Source organism: Sander lucioperca, chromosome 2 (assembly GCF_008315115.2).
Source record: "Sander lucioperca isolate FBNREF2018 chromosome 2, SLUC_FBN_1.2, whole genome shotgun sequence".
Taxonomy (NCBI): Eukaryota; Metazoa; Chordata; class Actinopteri; order Perciformes; family Percidae; genus Sander; species Sander lucioperca.
The window spans coordinates 43,750,990-43,769,424 of NC_050174.1; the positions used below are offsets into that span (position 1 = coordinate 43,750,990).

Genomic DNA, 18,435 nt, shown 5'->3' on the forward strand with positions numbered 1-18,435 from the left:
AAACACCCTAAAATTCAATGAAAGTAGAGATCCAATCTTTTGTTGTACTTGTGACGCCATTGTATGGAATCATCCATGTTAGTTTTGGGTTTCAAAAATAGGTTGTTAAAAAGAAACCCATATTTGTAATATAGAATTTTAGAAGAGTTAAATGCAAATAATTTATTTTTCCTACAGAAAACATTTTAAAGGTAGCCTGTGGAGTTTCACGCTATACCACTGATTGACAGTTGGTGACAGTAACGCATCGACACTTAGCCGTGTGCCAACAAAGGCAGTGAAAAAGAAGACTGCTTGCAAGCAAACAAACACAGATGTAAACAATGGATGGTTTAAAATATTTGTTTTATGAGATTAAGCATGTTTGTTAGGCCAAGGATACACACAATAATTCAAAATATATTTTGGTGAGAAACACTTACTAGAAACATAATGTTTGCTTGTGTACAAGAACACTCCACTGGGCTGGCAGTCATGTATTGCGGTAAACAAAATGTATATTTAAAATAGTACATATATCAGTATTTGAGATGTTAATTACAAAATAATCTAAAGAAATATATGCATACAGCTTTGTTTTTGTGTTGTCAGAGAAATTCATCCTAGAAAACAGTGTTGAGAAAGCTTCTAATATGGAAATCGGACTTTAGTTGCATTTTTCCTGCTTTCATTTTTCAGTTTTGTGACGTCTGTAGGAGGCAGAATAGATTGTTTAAATAGCAACAACCTTGTCCAAGTATGAACTTTTGGGGAGCTTTTATCTATCTGTTTTCACTACTGATTACTGCATTCATTGTGGACTTCATATCACAGGAGGGCTGATTCTTTTTCATTTTTAATGTCATGGTAAATTTTATCATTAAGATGGCGATGGAAAAAAAAAACAGAACTTTTAACAAATACTGGGTTTCTAATTTGTAATTCTTTACCATATAGATTGAGGAGTTGTGCTGCTATGGTTTAGTAGTAATTTTTGTAAACAAAAGGTGGCATGAATAAACACTCATTGCAGGGGGTAGGAAGACAACATGACACAACAGAATTGGCTGTAAACTAGGGTAAAATGTTTTGGAAAATAGGACAATTTTGGGCTGATGTCTTCTAATTAACCATTTCAGACTGGATGTCCACTCAGTGGGTGAGAAAAAGGCTGTGTGTCATCACAAATGTGGAGTTTGCTGTGCGGCGTGCTAAGCAGGGAACACACATCAGCCGGGTCGCAGGGCATCAATTGATGGCTGTGGCACACACACTGAATGCATCATACAGAGAGAAGAACTAGTAGCCAGGATGTGCTGATCCAGGGAGTGAAGGTGATAAAATGGCTGCTTTTCTGGAGAGTTGACACATAGCAACAAAAGAAGTACAGTATACCAGCGGCATATCCTGACGAGCTGACGTGGGTCAATGTCAGCATCAGCATTCATTTGGGGTTGGGTTTCTTGATGAACAGGGCTTTAAATTGACACCCGCCAACCCCCCCAAATTACCAAAACTTTGGCAGGTAACATTGTAAACTTACAAGCCAATTTGGCTGGTAATGAATGAAGCGAACAACACTGCGTTTGTTTGAATGGCAGGCTGCAGAAAACAAGTCAGTGTTGTCAGTGTCTTTTTTTCTGCCATGAATTTGGGTATGTTTGACTTGGAAAACGCAATCTTTATCTGGCAACAGTGCTCGTAGTACTAATCCTACATTTCCCATGAACATTATGTTCTGGCGTTTCATATTACCGTTGGCTATGTGCCTAGCGTGCGCAGTATTGATTACGAGCTACGCTGTACCGGAGGAGACAAACGGAATGGCGCGAGACAAACGGAATGGCGCGAAACAAATGTTTATCTGTGTTTTAAGCCCCCAACGTCTCCTTCCAGGCAGCGCTGCCTAGGATTAGGCGATGGTTATGGTTATGGTTAGGTTTAAGGTTAGGGTTAGGTGCCTTGAAGTCAACGTTCGCAGCGCTGCCTGGAAGGAGACATTAGGGGCTTAAAACACCATCGAGCGAAACAAACCAGAGGAGCTGAAAAGTAAAGTTAGTTAGGAAAAACAAAATTTGGCTAGTGGAAAATCTTATTGGCTGGTAACTTTAAAAATCTACTAGCCATGTTGGCTAGTGATCAAAAAAGATTATTTAAAGCCCCCTTGTTGAAGTCCAATATTCACTTTTAGCTCTGGTTTGTCTCCACCAACTCCTGGGAAAAAGATGTGGCTGTTTTCTGCTTGATAGTCTACTTTCTTCCCTCGGTTGTTGCTAACTTTGGTTAATGGTAATATAATAATGGGATATAGCACATTTATATACACACACCGGGTATCAGTGTCTTGCTCAAAGACACTTTTGGCATGTAGACAGACAGGACAGTCTGTGGCAATTGCTACAAGCAGTGAGACAGAACAGTAATGTGCATGGGCAAAACCTAAACCAATGTAAATGTACATTTCACAGTATCTTACTCATTTAATGTTATACAGGACCATACTGTAAATGGCAATGCATTCTGGGAGAAAATAAAAATATTACAACACTATCTGCGGATGTTACAGATTACAGGTATTTACTGTTAATACCAATGCATCGGGAATTACACTGCAGCCAGTACATTACTGTAAATTCAAATAATACAGTAAGAAATGATTTGTCTATTAACAGTAGACATCCTTATGTCATTATGTCCTTAAATGTTAATGTGCTTAACATTTAAAAACAGCATGCCAACTGTAAATAAACAGTAGTTTATTGGCAAAACTGCTGCCAGTATATTACTGTAAATGTACTGTGTACAGTGTACAAGAGGCTAAAAGCTCCATAGAGCTGTAGAGTTCTGTGTTAATTCTTTATGATGTCTGCACAATTTTTTTTTTTTACATTGCACAAGGCCATTAGTTTCAATATGTCATTGGGTGATTCACTGTGTAATTCTGATCTAAGTAGAGCACTATCATCAGGTAAGACTACAAATGTATTTAATATTATTATAATTCTGTCTCCAGAGCATCTCAGCCTGTTTGCATAAATTATTTAACATTGTTGTGGAAGCTGTGCTTCTGCGTAAGTGTGATATTAGATAGGCCATGTCTCTTTATAGTTCAGTTTATGATTATTTAAAATTTAACATTTCTGTATTATTCACAGGAGAGAAGACGGCAGCAGCAAGGGATCGTCAAGCTTAATCTTACAAATTGTGGACACATTCTGCACAGCATAGAAACTCATAATCCTGTAGCTTTCACCCAGAGTGATTGCAGCGCTATCTTCTTTTATCCACAAAGATCCTGCCACGCCAGCAGAAAATGGTTGTCGTGTGGGGAGGGGGGGGGTCAAAATGAACAAAATATAAATGATGAAGTCAAAACACGAGCCAGGCCTAAGCCCTTCCCCTTTATTTATTTTACAAATATATCTGAAAGACAGAGACAGAGCTTGTCTGATGCTGGGGCTTCACTGACCTGTAGCCACAGCACACTCGCAAAACAAAACCGTGCCAGAGACAAACAGCAGATAGGCCATATTTCTTGGCCCCAGTGACAGAGGGGCCCCGGCTCAGCGGGGGCCTCCTGATCCAGTCAGCCTGGCTTGTGGTCTGGCCTGTGCTCCCTAATAGTCAGATGAACACACATAAGCTAATGGAGGACCTTGCAGTGACTATGGGAGGTCAGGGGTGGGACATATTGATAGATAGAAGCTCTCCCTGTATGCACTCTCTGCTGTGCAAACAATCTGATGGCAGAGATGTGCTGCACAAGTTTTTTTTTTCCAGAGGCGGGGCAACTTTGACAGGGGAATGGGTTCACTTAGATTGCTAATCTTATTATTGGGTTATAACTACCCAAATATAGCCTATGATAAATATTCATTCAAACTTGATTTATCCTCGAGAGATCATTGAGGGGCGACCCTGATTTTCAATGCCATCGAGTCAGCTTACTGAGACAAATACAGAAACAGAACTACAACACAGAAAGTACAATCACAAGAAATACAGAGAGACAATAAAACATTCAGAATTGAAAAAATATTTGATAAATAAATTAGGATAATAGGGATGCAAAAAAGAAAATACAAGTATGTACAGCAGTTAAAAGTATAAGTTTGCAGATTTAAAACCAGATTTGTATTGTCCAAGAGGCACAATTATAGAAGTTGTATAAATAAATGTGTCAATGTTGGAAATGAATCAATGACTGATTATTAATAACTGACAGGACATTATTGTATTTTAAATGTACAGTCATCATTCATTTAAATTGATAATATCATAGGAAATACATGTACTCTCTCAGGATAAGTGCATAACCTAAATATATAGCCAACACTCATGATTATTGGTAATGATGCCACATATCAATTACTGTACGTAGCATGATGCATACACAGACTGCTGCAGAAAGGCCTCATGGACCCTTAAAAGCAGGACCCACATGCACACAAAACCATTCATGGGATTATAGCATTTATTTCAAATCTTTCTAATAAGTCATAGGTTTTTGTAATGAGACAGTCCCAGTGATGAGGCCTATTCACCAACAGGGGGTGCCAAATTCAGAATGTTCTTTTTTCTTCTTGTATAAAGCATGCACACTTGCACTTACCTCTACTTCTGACCTGATATTGCACATACAAATCTATTTGCAAGACCCTTATTGTTAAGCTGTTTATATTTATGATCCATGCTGCTAACCTGATCTTTGCCATTGCATATTGTATATATTTTGGATTTGCATTGTATTCTCATTTTTAGATTGCAGCTCTTTCCTACTTTGCATTGCAACTGCTGCACAGCAATTTCCCTCAGGATAAATGAAGTTCTATCTTGAAATATCACTTAGCTTTTTGATTTTATTGTCTTGTTTGATAAGATAAGATAAGATAAGAAGCCTGTAATGTTACATTACATTACAATGACAACAACAAAATTGTGACTGCCCCTGCCAGCGGTGCTTAAACGAAACTATATTGCACACATCAATAAAATGAATGTAAGAACAATAATAAAATACGATAAAATGTGAGAAATGGGGTGCAGAGTCATTATGTGTGTGTTTTTTGCCTTTACAGTCAACATCAAGGCATGTGTCACATGGTAATTGTTGCCAAGGCCTGGGTCTTACCCATTTACAACTTTGTCCACCCTGACAGATTCATGTATCTTCAGCATCTTTGTCAAGTACTGTGAGAGGGATTTAAGAATATCTTTTTAGTGCAAATTTCTCATATGGGAAGTTGTAAACACTTCCCTGGTTGATTTAAATTATTACCCAGGGGCCTGTGGAGGGACTTTAGTTGTTTAGTTGATTTAAAAAAAATGATCTGTTAGGGCACTTTATGTTTTTTTTTATTGGATAACCAAGTAGAGAAGTGACAAGAGATGAGGGGAATGAACCCCTTCAACTTTTCCTCCTAACATTGTGGTGAAATGAATGCTGGAGTAAATGGTTAGAGGAACTGAATTTGATCCTTAAAGGCAATTTAATCTGTCCTCAGTTTCAGAATAACAGCAAAACGACCTAGAGATTTCTGAGAAATTTCAGCAACATACCAGGAAGTAGCATAACAATTTTATTCCTCCAATAAAAGGTTTTAGAGAAGAGGTCAGATTTGATAAATGAGCTCCTTTGGCATCTCTTATCCACTGTCAATCCATCTCTAACGTTAATAAAGCAGTTTGAGTTGCCTATAGCAGGGGTCTTTAATGTTTTTTTTAAAAAAAACCAAGGACCCCTTAAGTGAAAGAGAGACGGAACAGGAACCCTCTACTACATATATTTTATAAAATTGAGTTGCATATTAAACTGGGCCTACAATAATGTGTGGGCTGCCTAAAGCCTTTATACCTTTTTAGTTTATAATATACTAAGCTATTAACTAGTGCTGTCAAACGATTAAAATATTGAATCGGGATTAATCGCATTAATGTCATAGTTAACTTGCAATTAATCGCAATTAATCACACATTTTTATCTATTCTAAATGTCCCTTGATTTCTTTTTGTCCTATTATTTTTTCTCATTTTAATGCTCTTATCAACATGGAAAAGTGGATCGGCTTGCATTGTGCAAATGTTTTTTTTATTGAAAACAACATTGGCATACTGTAGTGTTCAATTTCACACTAACATTTTCACTTGGAGCAAATAATCTCTCACACAATGTAACGGCTTTGACGAGGGGGCGGAGAATTCGCATCAGCTGTGTGCTTGGCCATCAAGTGGTATTTCAGACTGGACGTGCTGCAATGATAGCTCAGTTCACAACAACAAAACACACAGATCACTTTGGTCTTGTCACTGGAACCATTTGGCAACTTTTTAAAAGTAAACTTTCCATTTAGAATCTTATTGGCACCCATTTCGGCATCTCACGCTCGCCATCCACTCAAAATGTAACGTTAGCCTACTACTCTTTGGCCGGCTCGCAAGTGTGTGTGGCGTGCCTGTTGTTTTGTTTCTGGTCTAGCTAGATCCGGTGTGGTGTTGTAGTTTTTCTAACGTTACTAGTTGTTGCAACAGCATGTGAAAAAAACTACAAAGTTTGCTAGGCCAAAAAGAACTTTAATCTCACGAGTAAAAAAAATTGACGCCGTTAAAATGGGTTTGCGTTAACAGCGTTAATAATGCGTTTAACTGACAGCACTACTATTAACATAATAATAGTTGTTTTAATGTTTTAATGTTAAACATACATGTGGCACAGTGAATATTTTTATTAACTGTATCTGTGGATGGCTACCATAGCAACTACCTTCAGGGTTTTCCCCGCCATTGTAAGGTTTAGGTACGGCACACGAGCCGTTTTGGGCAGCACCTAAGCCAAATGAATGTAACTAAAAAGACTTTTCTCAGATCTAATGACTGTAGTAAGACTTCTTTGGCAAGTTTTGTCTTTAAAGTGGCTATATGTAACTCTCAGTTTGTGTTTATTTCAGCGGCCCCTTTGGACAAAAGCGCTAGTGTTTTTACCACACCTGCTGTCGTAAAGGTCTTTTCTTTATGGTGCTGTATTGCCCACTGTAGATTACTGAGTTAGTGTTCCCGGGAGGTCATATAGACGCGATGAATGTTTTGCTTAGACAGAAAATCATGAATTTACAATAAGAGAATACGTTGCAGATGCATCGTTGCATTTCAATTGTTGCATACGGTAACTTCGCCTACTTTGGATGTCTCGTGGGCTAAACCTGGTAACAGTGTCACTGTGTCACGAGCCAAAGGATTAAGAGTTTGTTGTAGCAACCAACGTAATAATAACTTAGATTAATATAGTGCATTCCATGAAACCCATGGACGCTTTACACAAGCACAGGGGGACAAGGGAAAAGAAAATAGTAAGCCAAAACAAACACGGAGTAAAAGGAATAAAACGTCCGCGCTAAATGGAAGGGGGGCGTCATTCAATGTCGGCTACTGACGTACAACCACATCGTGCATTGTAAAGTTATTTCATGAATGAAAAAGACATATTACATACCTGACTGGATACACTAACACAGGCTTTTCCTGTGTTACAAGGAAATCTGTGACCCGTCAGAAGGTGTTACTGTAGCGCCGTCTACCTGCCGCAAATCATTTTGTGACTTTGCGGGAAAAATTGGACACGGGCAGAGGCATTAATAAAAACTATATAAAAGTAGCGCTCTTTTCACGTGTAGTCTTGTTTGCTGTTACAGGTCATTTATGATCATCAGATGGAAAATTACACAGTTTCAGAAACATTTAAAAGTTACATATAGTCACTTCAAGCTTTTTGAGTGCTGTATTTATGATGTGCTCTAGCTTTTCAACGTTTCAGACACAGACACAGACAGTGTGATAATAACAGTCCAAAACAATGTGAAAAACAGATGCAAAACTACCACAAAAGGGCACAGAGCGACTACAAAGAGACGCCACATGACCACAGAGACCCAAAAACAACCCCAAAGGAAACAGACATGACCAAAAAGAGACACAACAAGGCTACACAGAGACACAAAAACCCACAAAGAGAGACAAAATGTATGGGGAAATAGCATTATTTATTGAAAAAGGTAACATTTTCTTGAGGAAGGACGCCTAAACACTGTGCTAAATAAGCGCACCTAAGTCTTCCGCAAAGCTAGGGAAAACACTGATATTACGCACAGTATAGGCCAGTAAGTAATGGAAGATACACTTCAGAGGCCCATCCTCTGTGAGGCATAATTGAGGTATTATTTACAGTAGGTTAAGCGTCCATTGGTACAATGGACGCAAAGTAAACTTCCCCCTCACGTGATGTGGTAACAAACGAAGCACGCTCTTGCTAATGTTTGCTTATCTCTAAACTCACCGTTTGTATCCTAACTCTCTCCTAAACTTATCCAAAGTAGTAGATTTACTAACTTGCTGATCTGCTATTGAGCTGCTGTGACCATGCCGAAAACTAAAGCGGTGCAGACCAACGCAAACGCCGAGGCGGTCACCATGGTGTCCCTCCCCCACCTGCTTGAGTCTCATCGAACCGCCATCTCCAAGGACTTTAAACAAACTCTCTCAGCTCTCAAGACCAAGTTGAACGGTGTCTTAACTACTGTAACAGAACATGCTGAGAAACTCGAAATACTTGAGAGTGAAGGTGATGCGCGAGAGGTATGCCTGAAGGCTGCCAAGGAAGCTATCACCAAGCTCCAGACAGACCATGCTAAACTAGCAACTAAAGTTGTCGACCTTGAGTCACAGAGCCGGCGCAACAACATCAGGGTTATCGGTGTACCTGAATCCATGGAGGGGCCTGTGCCGACGGCTTTCTTCGCCGGGATGCTCGAAGAGGTCTTTGGAGGGGTCTTCGATTTGCCTGTGGAGTGTGAACGGGCTCATAGAGCCCTGGCACTTAAACCCCCACCCAACCAGCGACCAAGACCGGTCATCATTCGTCTCCTCAGGTTCCAGGTAAGCTCAAGCCAGCTCTGCTGTACCCGGCCAGGCTTTACATCAAGCTGGAGTCGGGAGGTAGGAAACACTTTCCCACGGTAGCTGAGGCTGAAGCCTTCATTGCTTTCTTGCCACCGTGGAACACCTAAGATCATAGTTTGCCCAAATCCATGCGACGAGGATGGCAGGCCAGTAGGCTTACTGTCGTTCGGAGTGGAGTTTCTATTTCATTCTGTTTTCCATTGACAGCGGTGATCTGTTTGTCTCTATCTTTTATTGATTACGGAAGACAGTCTCTCTATCATGACTTAATGTTTCCAATAGCCTGCTCCCCTTTACCGGAGGCTCGAACCTTTTTTCCAGGCTAAAAAGTGCCAAAGGTGAGAGACAGTGCGGAAAGGTGAGAGACATTCTTTTCATTTTCAAGAGACTACATTTTTTGCGAGCTGGCGGTGATGACTGCGGAGTGGTACAAATTGCTTACACAATGGTACCAGAATACTTCTTTGTGTGTGTGATGTGTGTATGTGCGTGTGTTTGGTTGTTCCGAGTGTGCTTGCAGCTATCGCCGTGTCAATGTCTTTATGTAATCCCAGATTGTCAACAGGCTGAACTCTAGATTGAGTAGTCTTGTTCCCATCTCCAGCCCCCGGCATACATACCAAACGAGAATCAAACCACTTATATCAGGAAAATGTCGCCAACATGTGCATGCCAGTATTAGTGTTGTTTGTAGGGGGCCGCAGATCTGGAATGCGATTGATGATGGCCTCAAGGTGTTGCCCTCTATCTCCAACTTCAAAAGACAACTAAAAAATAATTTCCTATTAACCTATATCTAATATAAAACTGATCTCTCATGGACTACTGGGATGTATGTGTATGATTGTATGTGTATGTAATGTTATGTATGTACTGGTGTGCTTTTTGCGTGCATTTACTCATCATCTGGTTACAGGTGGTAACTGTGTATACCATCGTCTGTACCACTACCCTTTCATGAATCATGGGCCCCCACCTATAAGCTTTCCTAGCTTCTTTGGGGGACCCATTCACTCTACCCAATTGATCTTGTACCCCAACTGTATTATTGTAATGTTTGAAGTGGGATTGTGAATAAAAATATACTCAAACAAACAAAGGTTTGTATGTGTAAGATACAGTGGTGGAAGAAGTGTTTAGATCCTTTAATTAAGTAAAAGTACTAATACCATACTGTAGAAATACTGTGTTACAAGTAAAAGTCCTGCATTCAAAATGTTACTTAAGTAAAAGTATGTACCTAAGTATCATCAGGAAAATGTAGTTAAAGTAAAGAAAAAGCCAAGGATCAAAACAGTTGTGTGTTTAATGGTCTAATCATTTCAGCTGGATTTGTAGCCCTGTATATAGTTGGGTAGTTTCATTTATAATAAAACGTCAGATTTTATAAACTACATGTGTTTTGTGTGCAAAAATCTTAATGTGTAACTAAAGCTGTCAGATGAATGTAGTGGAGTAAAAAGTACAATATTTCTCTCTGAAATGTAGTGGGGTAGAAGTAGAAAGTGGCATAAAAAGAAAAGACTCAAGTAAAGTACCTCAACATTTCTACTTAAGTAGAGTACTCGAGTAAATGTACTCAGTTACATTCCACCACTGGTAAGATCAGAATCAGAATCAGAAAAGGTTTTATTGCCACAATAAGTTACACTTATGTGGAATTTGCCTTGGTGAAAGGTACACAAACAAACAAACATATTAAACATTAATATGAAATAAACAATAAATACAGAAACAAATATATACAAAATAACTGTTGCATAAGGAAGAAGAGGCTGAACGGGTTGAGTGCAGCATGTGCAAATAATATATAATATGTGCATATATAAGACATTTTAAGGTTATGAAAGGGTTATCTAGAACTTCTAGGTCTTCAACGTTTTTTAAGCCAAGGACCCCTTAACTGAGAGAGAGAGATGGAGCAGGGACCCCTTACTACATACATGTATATTGTGTAATATTAAGTTGCATATTAAACTGGGCCTACAATAACATGTAGGGCGGCCTAAAGCCTTTATAACTTTTTAGTTCATAGAATACTAAGCAATTAAAATACAAAATAAGAAATTGTTGGCATGATTTATTTATATTTATATTTTATTAAAATCATGTTTTAATGTAAACATACATGTGTCACAGTGAATCCTTATCTGTGGACAGCTGCCTTAGTAACTACATTACCTATGGGCCAGTAAGCCTTTGATTAATGTTTTCTTGTCACAAATAGATGATTTATATTTCCTAATAATATGTTGGATTCATGTTACGACATTTTACTTTTTGAAAAAATTATAATTTGGTGCCCCCTCTGCAGTAACTCTGAGGGTCCCAGACCCCCCGTTGAAGATCTCTGATCTAAACAATAAAGTTGTGTATTACTGTATGACTTATAGAACTGGCTTAACTCTGAGGAGAAAAAGTGAAACTGTCATTCTTATTGTCTAATTGGGACATTTCTGGTGAATTACAGGAGAGATGAATGGACATTCGCAGGACCCCACCTCCTCAAGGACAGTCAGGGGGGGTCTGGAAAAATTGGAGAGTGATGGTCATGAGATCAGGAGGGAGCGGAGCCCAAAGATAGAGAAACCTTCACTTTACTGCAGAGACTGAACCCAGCTGACAGGAATCAAAGACAGTGAATTGATTTGGACGTTTCAGGTTGACTTCAGTCATCTCTCTGTTTCCTGTCTTCAACCCCCCCTTGTCTTGCATTGCCAGACTTTCCTCCATAGCGTTGTGGAGGAGGGTCTGGCTAGTCCACACAGCATTCCGGGATGGGAGAATAACGTACTCTGGTTTATTGGCATTTCTTTACAATTGTCTTGGGCGGAGCTAAGCGCTGGACTGAGCAACGGTGCCTCTGCAAAATAACCTTGGAGAGGAACTTGTTTTGGTGAAACGTGTACGTTCAAAAGTTATTTTAGTCGTGCAACAGAAAACTCAGGTTGGACACATAGTCTACATTCGGACATTGGCGAAAAGAGGGACACCCGGTGGAATTTCCAGCGGCAACGGAGCAATCCCTGGGGTGGAACATTGTGGATATAGACTACCGCCCCCCCAATAATTAAAACTTGCCGGGGTAATGAAGTTAATGAGTTTAAACGCTGTGGGAAGAAAATATTCGTTGTTAAGATTTGCGTTATTCCTAAATTATCCGATTATCGATTATGTCGATTAGAATTATTATCTAAAAATCCCTGGTTATAATGTGTCCCCCCTAATGTTGAAATAAACATTTTCGCTAGACAGGTAGAGATCTCAACAAGTTATGGCCTTATAACACAGTAAGTAATTAAGTTACACTTAATTTACATAGCACTTTTAAAAACATGCAGTTACAAAGTGCTTCACACACATGCACAATACATATGAAGAAATACAAAATAAAAATGTATTTTAAAATACAGCATAAAGTGCAGCCCTTATGCTTTAAACAGTCCAGAGATTGAATGATTGAATAAATGAATAGTTTTATTTCAAACAACATAAAACAAAACAAAAAACAAGACAAATATTTCACTTCAAGAAAAAGCAAGAATAAGCAGAATAAATAAATACTCTTGTCTGAAAAGCAGTAGGAAGAAGCAAAATGCTTTTCGGGTCCTATACCCTTTATGGAAATGTCCATACCATTATCAAAGTGTCTTCAATCTATTGTTTTTTAATAAAACAACCATACAACCCTATAACCGAAAACATTGTGAAAATTAAAAAAAACAGCAGATCAATTAATAGATCAAGTTACTATACCATCATTTCTTAATTAAGCGTCCAAGCTCGAGGGGGTTGGGATCTCGCATGTGCAAGGCAACGCGGATCCCAATACCAGCGGTGCTGGGAACCCTACTGTAATTGCAAAGATGATTATTATTATTCTTTAAATTTTCCGCCACTAAAAGTGTCGCTACACCCTAAACTGTGCATGGTGGGGCGGTGCCATTTTCAGGACTGGTCCAGAACCCAGCAACAACAAACATTTTTTATTTATTCATTTTATTTGTTAGGGACCATGTACAATTTTTAACATAAATGTTGCCATTTGATGCATTGTACCAGAGTTAGCCTTAAGCTAATTTACATCTGCAGTCCCTAGGCTATCTAACAGTAAAAACATGACAAGATCTAACAAAACAAGACAGATCACAAACCTTACATCAATATAATGCACATTGTGACACACAAACACACACACACACACACACACACACACACACACGCACACACACACACGCACACACACACACACACACACACACACACACACACACACACACACACACACTTGTTCAGCAATATGTTGAAAAACAAAAAAATAAAAGAAATAAAGCAGGATGTTAGTTGACACACTTCTGCCACTAGGTGGCGTTATAGCAGAAAATAACCTGCATTTTGCCTATAATAAAACAACGCATTCTCATGAACGGGTCCGTATGATATCTTACGAAAATGTATGCACACCAAAACGTATGATATCTTACGAAATTAGGAGACTGCCGGTTAGCTACAAGTTCCATGACGCCAAGCGGCAGTTGCCAGCTGTTTAAGCCGCTACAGAGCTTCGCGACGTGGCTACAGACCTCCAACGAATATTGGGCTTTTTAACGGGGTTCGGTTTCTGCCGAACCTTAGAATTTTTTTCCACCGAACCGAACCCTACGCTTGCACTACACTGGTCGACGTAATGACGCCGCCGTTGATTACGGGAAGGTGTTTACGTAGGTGGACCGTTCAATGCAGTAGGCTGTGAGAAAGTGAAAATGGAACTCGTGAGCAGAAGTGGTTTGGCAGTACTTTCAGTCAAAAGAAGGCCATTCAATTCAAGCTACATGTTTACAATTTGCAATGCCGATTTGTCTCGTTGTGGCAAGGACCCTAAACAATACACAACATCACTGCTGTTAAAACATTTGCTCACGAATTACAGTGCTTAACTTTTTGTAGCAGAGACAGACAGACAGACTGAGGGAGAAGATTCCAAAGGGTTGGAGCTAAAATGGCAAAGGCATGGGTCTACAGCTGGGGACCCTCAGCACTGTGCGTGTTTCCACACAATGGCCGTCAGCAGCCGCCCACTGCTTCCTGCCTCCGCTAACAATAGACAGTTTGACTTTCCAGAGCGCTTACCAAGCAAAATGCCCTGTCAGAGGCAATTAATATTAATGCCAATGTGTTCAATTCTGCTGCTGAAACACAAGTGCTGCGAGTGTTCAGCACGTCAGCCACGATAAATATAGAAATGTACATAATCACATTGTTTCAATAGCCGGTGTAAAAGTAAACTGAAATGAACATAGTATCTCTATATGATTAAGTGCAACATAGTATTTATGTGTGGTCTATAATAGGCGCAGTAATGAAAACTGGCCAGTGCAAACCCCATAAAGAAACCTGTTACAATTTCCTTTAAATAAATAAAGACCTTTAAAGTGATGCAGAAAAGGCGCAAATTGTTGCAAATTAAGTTTACCAAAATGCAGAAAATTAAGTGTAAGATATGCTCAAAATCCCCCCACCCCCAATGTTAAACCCAAAGTTACACCCTTATCAAACGAACGATATGTCCAGAGCCTAATTAGCATAACATCTCAAATATATCCCAATCAATGCTATTAATGATAATCCTATAAAAACAACAATAATGCATTTGCATGCTATTCTATTCTCTTTACTTATATTTATGTATTGTTTGTTAATCTTTTTTGTGTCTTTTTGTACATTTTGCAATATCCCTCGCTGCTGCAACATTGTGAATATCCCCATTGTGGGATTAATAAAGGATTTTGAATCTTGAATCCTAAATCTTGAATCTACACACAGTTGGCACGGCAGAACTCAGGGACATGCACAGACGCAGAGGCTATTGCTCTAAATTGCAAACCAATTGGGACATTATTTTATCATATCGTAACAAACTAAGATAAGTTGACTCACTAACATCTGATTGTTGGTTAAAAAGTCACGTCAAATATTGACTGTAGACAATGTATAATCTAACATGAGCCTCTCTCTTCTCCACAGAGCACACACTAAAGTAACGGTCGTAACGTAGCTACGTTAGCCTGCTGCTGCTACATAGGCTGTCATTAGCTTTGGTTGATAACGTAGCATTATACGTTAATATTAGGCAATGCTGTGCAACGTGACGCAAACGTTGCAAGCTAAAGCTGCACGTTATCAGGAGCTCAAGTGGATTTTTTAAAAACTATTCACAGGGCATTTGTCATTATCTCCATAACTTTAAAAACTCATGTGAAGGCAGACGGGCTTTCCCTCTCTTTGTCATATGCGGTGCTCCCATTGACATATATATAATGGACCAACAGATCCCGTTGCTCTGGACGGAGACCAGTGAAGGATATTAGAAGCACTTTTCCGGTTAGCGCCGAGCGTTACTGCGCAGCCTCCAACTGAGAGAGACGACGTAAATGTGAAGTGAGCAACATGTCTGAAAGTTGGAAGTCTTCTGGCAGCTGTGCCAAGAAGAAATCTCAATCATTCCCAATCTTGCAGAGACGGAGAGCGTAGGTATATGTAAGGAGATAACATGGACACAGGCTAATTATTGCTAACTAAAATGCTAGTTAATATTAGTAATTAAACTTAAACAGCTAATGTAAGTCGAAATTGCCTACGAGCTTCTCCTGTACTGTACGGTTATTCCTCTACTATGCGACAGTAAGTCGCGTGGTTATGACAAAATCGTTAGCCTATTTTTACAAAAACGTAACGTGAGGTACAAGGTAATGGAGCCTTTTATACATTGTCGTGTTTCTTTAGAAATAAACAATGGACAAATAAAGTCTTTAAATTCTTCAGATGTTAAGTTATTTGCTGTCAAAGTGACGTCAAAATGAATGGCAGTCAATGGAATGCTAACGGGGGTGAGTGCTTATTAGCATCAAAATGGCGCCATAGGAGGTATGGGTTGTGAGGAGACGCTTACCCCCTTGGGTGCTCCGTGTGTGAGAGTATAACCAACGTCACGTGACTGGGGGCACAGGGCATCGCTGAGGGCAAAATAAATGAACACAAGATTTAATGATTTACTAATGGTCGTACTACTTATCGTATTGATGCAGCCACAACATGAAATACAAAATAAAAAGAAGAAAGAAAACGTTTTTTTAGGCTCTTTCTACAGAGGTGCATCTGAGCCAATCAGGGCAAATGGGCTGTTGCCCGGGCAACAATAGCCCGTACCTGTGCACGTCCGGGTATTCAGTCATCTCGAATTAAAAGTAATTGCCTGAATTGGACCAAAATGTATATTTATATATCTTGTAGGGGTGAGCCCGAATAGTCGACTGATTCAACAATTTTATCTAAGGTGCTTGATTCGACCAATCTCACAGTCAAAGTTTCTCAAAGTGTTATGAAACAAAGGATCATTTGGGTTGCCAAATATCTGATTTTTACGTAGAATTGCTTGTTTTTTTCCTAAGAAATCATGATATATGGGGGAATTACTAGAATTGTTGGGACTTTGTAAACTATAGAGTGTGGTCTAGACCTACTCTATCTGTAAAGTGTCTCGAGATAACTCCTGTTATGATTTGATACTATAAATAAAATTGAATTGAACTGAATATATATTTAGCCTTTTTTGGTATAAATATCTGCCTAATTATGATACTTTTAATAACAATTAGAAGTAAGGGTACTCATGTGGACAAAAATCAGAAGTGCCAGTACTCAGTAGCAGTGGTGGAATGTAACTAAGTAGTCTACATTTACTCAAGTACTGTACTCAAGCACACATTTGAAGTACTTGTACTTTACTTGAGTCTTTTCTTTTCACACCACTTTCTACTTCTACTCCGCTACATTTCAGAGAGAAATATTGTACTTTTTACTCCACTACATTCATCTGACAGCTTTAGTTACTAGTCCCCCCCCTGTAATTTACGCCTATGCCAGCACCTCTAAAAAAATTATTGCAAAAAAAACAAAAGTCTGTGTCTTTTGTGAGCTAAGGAGTTCTGCTCTGGGAATATCACAACACTGTGAAACTAAATCCAGAATCTAGATGCCAAGGTTAATTCAGAAAAGAATTCTGAGCCATTTTCATAAAATAGCGCTTGTCAGCCATTAGTCAAAATCACATCAATCTCAAATTTTCAAAAGTCATTGATACTGCATTTTGGAAATGTCTGCTCTTCCATAGATACATATCCAATGTCCATTCATTGTAACAACACCTCACCTTTGCAGTAATGGCCCTGTTGCTCAGCATTAAAGGAAGTTTTCTCAGAATTGTCGGTGTCTTTCTAGTTAGGCCTACATAATTCAGTGTTTCCCCAATCATGATGGTCCAAAATGATGTTAAAATGCAGAGTTAAGCACAGTAGAATAATGTTTTAAAGAATTTACGTTAAAACGGTTCCAGGCACCCCCTAAAGCTCTGATCCCAGACTCAGCCCCTAAATGAAATAGTCTTTAAGAACGTTTGAATCATTTTGGCAGATTGCATATGAAGTGTGTCTCCTCCATCAGCAGCGCTCCGTTTTCCTGTCCAGGCATTTCCACGGAGGAGGCAGCGAGCGTCTGTCCGTCACGTGACTCGGCCTCCACCAATGGCTGCGCGGCAGTCTAACTTTTGCGATAAGGGAAGCGCAGTAAAGAGCGAGCGCACTGAAGGAGTTTCACTCGGAGATCTTTAATGGTCTGCATCAACACGCACTTCTACTGGCTCTTTAAGCAGCAGTGTTACATTCACTGACCATACGGATTCCTATTGGTCTTTTTTATTCTCATTTTGTTCCCCTCCGCATGCTCATGCAAGGCTGCAGCAACACATCCAGCTTTTAATTCTCAGACAATCATCACTAACTGGCTTGCTGCTGTTCCAATGTTAGGAGACAAGGCTCACGGTAAGTCTGTCTATTATTCTACAGGCTGTGTTCTGCATTCACAGATTCATTATCCATAATAGATAGGCCTATGACTTTTTTTTTTTTTATTCGAGTCAAGAACAAACCAACTTAAACCCAATACATTCAGGTAAATGTTGGAGCAAAAGCTCCATGGCCTGAAACCTGCATGCCATAACTCCAGGGCATCCACAGATCCCTATAATCCGTTGGGTAATTATTAGGATGAATAATTGTCTGATAAGGAAATTACAGCAATGCTTTATAGCCTAGCCAAACAACGTTTTAGCCCCGTTATAGAACAACAATTAACTGAACCAACAACCCAGCTACAGTAAGAATGGAGGTGAATTAAAAAAAAAAAATTTTTTAATTTAATTTACAAATTCTACCATCAATTGTCAAATGTTAAGGATAGCAATTAACAAAAAATTAAATACAAAATAATAAAATAGAATAATAGTAGCCTCTATAATAATCAGTAGCCTATAGTTACTCAACTTAAAACCTTCTGACTGTGCCTATAGAATCTCTTGGAATCCTAATAATGTAGCGAAACAACGAAATAAAAAGAAATACATAGGTTAATTATTTAAAAATGTAAAAAAAATCGTGGCTATAATAATAATAA

At 39.1% G+C, this 18,435-nt stretch overlaps 1 protein-coding gene across 2 annotated transcripts in view; it reads left to right on the forward strand.

Annotated features, from left to right (window-relative positions):
* Positions 1 to 17,570: 17,570 nt before the first annotated feature.
* LOC116050630 (nuclear receptor subfamily 5 group A member 2-like) overlaps positions 17,571 to 18,435 on the forward strand; it is a 30,862-nt gene continuing 29,997 nt past the window's right edge. For both annotated transcript variants that reach the window (XM_031300852.2, XM_031300853.2), the window contains exon 1: positions 17,571 to 17,804. In XM_031300852.2, the coding sequence (XP_031156712.1) occupies positions 17,783 to 17,804 (22 nt within the window). In that variant the 5' untranslated portion in view covers positions 17,571 to 17,782. The remainder of the gene's footprint in view (positions 17,805 to 18,435) is intronic.